This window comes from Myotis davidii, unplaced genomic scaffold, assembly GCF_000327345.1.
Source record: "Myotis davidii unplaced genomic scaffold, ASM32734v1 scaffold462, whole genome shotgun sequence".
Classification (NCBI taxonomy): domain Eukaryota; kingdom Metazoa; phylum Chordata; class Mammalia; order Chiroptera; family Vespertilionidae; genus Myotis; species Myotis davidii.
The window spans coordinates 792556-794843 of NW_006293237.1; the positions used below are offsets into that span (position 1 = coordinate 792556).

Genomic DNA, 2288 nt, shown 5'->3' on the forward strand with positions numbered 1-2288 from the left:
GGCGGGCGGGGGGGAGGAGTGGGGGGGCAGGGGAGTGGGCATTGAGGTGAAGGCCCAGCTCCCTGGCCCACCCAGCCCTCTCCCCTCTCCCTCCGCTGCCACCTGGAGCCAGAGGCGGAGAGCGCAGGAGTAGTGGCCATTACTTCACAGGTGTCTGAGGCCCAGCTGGGTGGGCAGAGCACAGAACCCGGAGCCAGGCGATGCCACTACTGCCTAGCGTGGCCCAACGCTCCTATGAGCCTCAGTTTCCCCACTTGTACCCTGGATACAATGAAATATGTTCTTGCGAAAAATCAATGAAGTTTCCAGCCAAAAAGACGATTAAGCTGAGTGATCCCATTCTGCTCTGTGGTTGCTGACACCCATGCACGTGACCCTGACCCCGGGCACTCCCTCCACGCCCACCTCCAGACTCCTCTCAGGACCCCACAGGTCCCAGGTCCCTCTTGCACTCCACAAGTACAAGAACACACACCCATCTGGATCCACTCCTAGCTGCAGACCACCCACCTCCCCAAGACCCTTCGAAAGGGCAGGGTGGACCCGGCCAGCGTGGCTCAGTGGTTGAGCATCAACCTATGAACCAGGAGATCACGGTTTGATTCCTGGTCAGGGCATATGCCTGGGTTGTGGGCTCGATCCCCAGTGTGGAGCGTGCAGGAGGCAGCCGATCAGTGCCTCTCTCTCATCATAGATGTTTGTTTCCCCCCCCCCCTCTCTCTCCCTCTCCCTTTCTCTCTCTGAAATCAATAAAAATATATATTTTTTAAAAAAGGGCTGGGCGGGCTTACGTAGAGGTGCGGCATGCCTTTGAAGTCGTCCCTCCGAAGCTCGGTGATTTCGTTGTTCTGCAGGTCCAGCAGTGTGGTGTCGGGCGAGATCTCCTTGGGCACAGTGATCAGATCTGGGGACCAGTGCCGCTGTCACCCATGTGAGCCCAGGCCACGTCCCCAAAAGGGGGCACTCACACACACGGACACACACCCAGGGGCCCCGCCACCGCCACCCGCCCACACTGAAATCAGGATCCCAGAGCCTGCCTGGGGTCACCCATCTGCGCTCCCATCCTCCCACGCCCATCCCACAGGGCAGACGTGTGTCCCTTTTCTAGGGGCACTCGGGCTGTGCCCGCGCCTCCACACACCCCTCCCGCCACAGCCCTGAGACTGACCTAGGTCGGAGCACTGAACCACCCGCAGGTGGCAGTGGCAGCCGAAAGGACACATGTTGCTGAAGTTGGGCGTGAGGGAGTCCATGTCCGGGTCGCCCGAGGTGTCGGTACCCGAAGCCTCCTCATCGTTCAGCATGGGCAGCCCGTCGTCCAGGGTGAAGTCCCAGAAGCCCTTTTGCTCGAAGGGCAGGGCCTGGCTCAGGGCCAGCAGGGACGTGAGGAACCAGAGGGGCCACATGATGGACGTGCCTGCAGGCCAGGGCGAGGAGGGGCCGTCAGGAGGGCCCAGCCGGCACCATACCCATTCTCTCGGCCCTTTCCCTGGCCAGGGGCTGGGGTTCTCAGTGTGTTGGCACCGTGTTCCCCATCCACCACTGGGGCCCGAGTGGCAGAGAGAATGGCTGTGGGCAGCCAGGAGGCACCTGGCAGAATCGGGGCACCTCCTTCCGCTCCCTTCTGCTCCCAGGCAAGACCTGGCTTTAGTGGGAATTGCAGTGTCTTCCCAGTTAGGGAGTCTGTGGCCCTCCCCCCCCCACACACACCACTGAGTCAGCGAGCAGCTGCCTGGGGGGTCAGTGAGGCGAGTGGAGGAGGCGGAGAGAGAAACCCAATCATTTGCCCCCCACACGCTTTGAAGATACCACTGTGGCCCTGGGCCAATCCCACAAGCTCAAGGCAATGTGGGCGCAGTCGGGGTTGAGTTAAGGGATTATGAGTTGCTTCCTTTCCTGCCTGAGCCCCCCACCTTGCAGCGCACCCACATCTTTTTACGGAAGCCAAGGCACCAGGCTGGGCACACTGCACCAAGACTTGGGCTCGTTCCAGAGGCAGGAGGAGAAAGAGAGGGGCATTCCCTAGGGCACAGCCCCCCATACGCTTCCCCACTGTCCCCCGGGGCCTCAGCTTCCTCACCTGGCCCACAAGCCTTCCTCTGGCTGGGCTCACAGAGCCCTGGGGCTCCCACATCCTTCCATCTGCCCAGGGTCCAGGCCCCTGAAGCCATCTCCCTTCCCCCGCCCCCGGGGGAGAAGACTGCCAGCAGGGTGGTGAGCAGGGTCAGGCTTGTCTGGAGGCCCCCAGGCTGGGCAGCGAGGTGGGGTGGGGGGGCCCTGCCTGA

The 2288-nt window shown here is 62.2% G+C and overlaps 1 protein-coding gene across 3 annotated transcripts in view; it reads right to left on the bottom strand.

The window, feature by feature from the left end:
- Positions 1 to 2288, bottom strand: part of BGN (biglycan) — a 15107-nt gene that overhangs the window by 4017 nt on the left and 8802 nt on the right. For all 3 annotated transcript variants that reach the window (XM_015566020.1, XM_015566022.1, XM_015566021.1), the window contains exons 2-3: positions 1172 to 1420; positions 791 to 904 (exon numbers count right to left, since the gene is read on the bottom strand). In XM_015566020.1, coding sequence (XP_015421506.1) covers positions 791 to 904; positions 1172 to 1409 — 352 coding nt within the window. In that variant the 5' untranslated portion in view covers positions 1410 to 1420. The remainder of the gene's footprint in view (positions 1 to 790; positions 905 to 1171; positions 1421 to 2288) is intronic.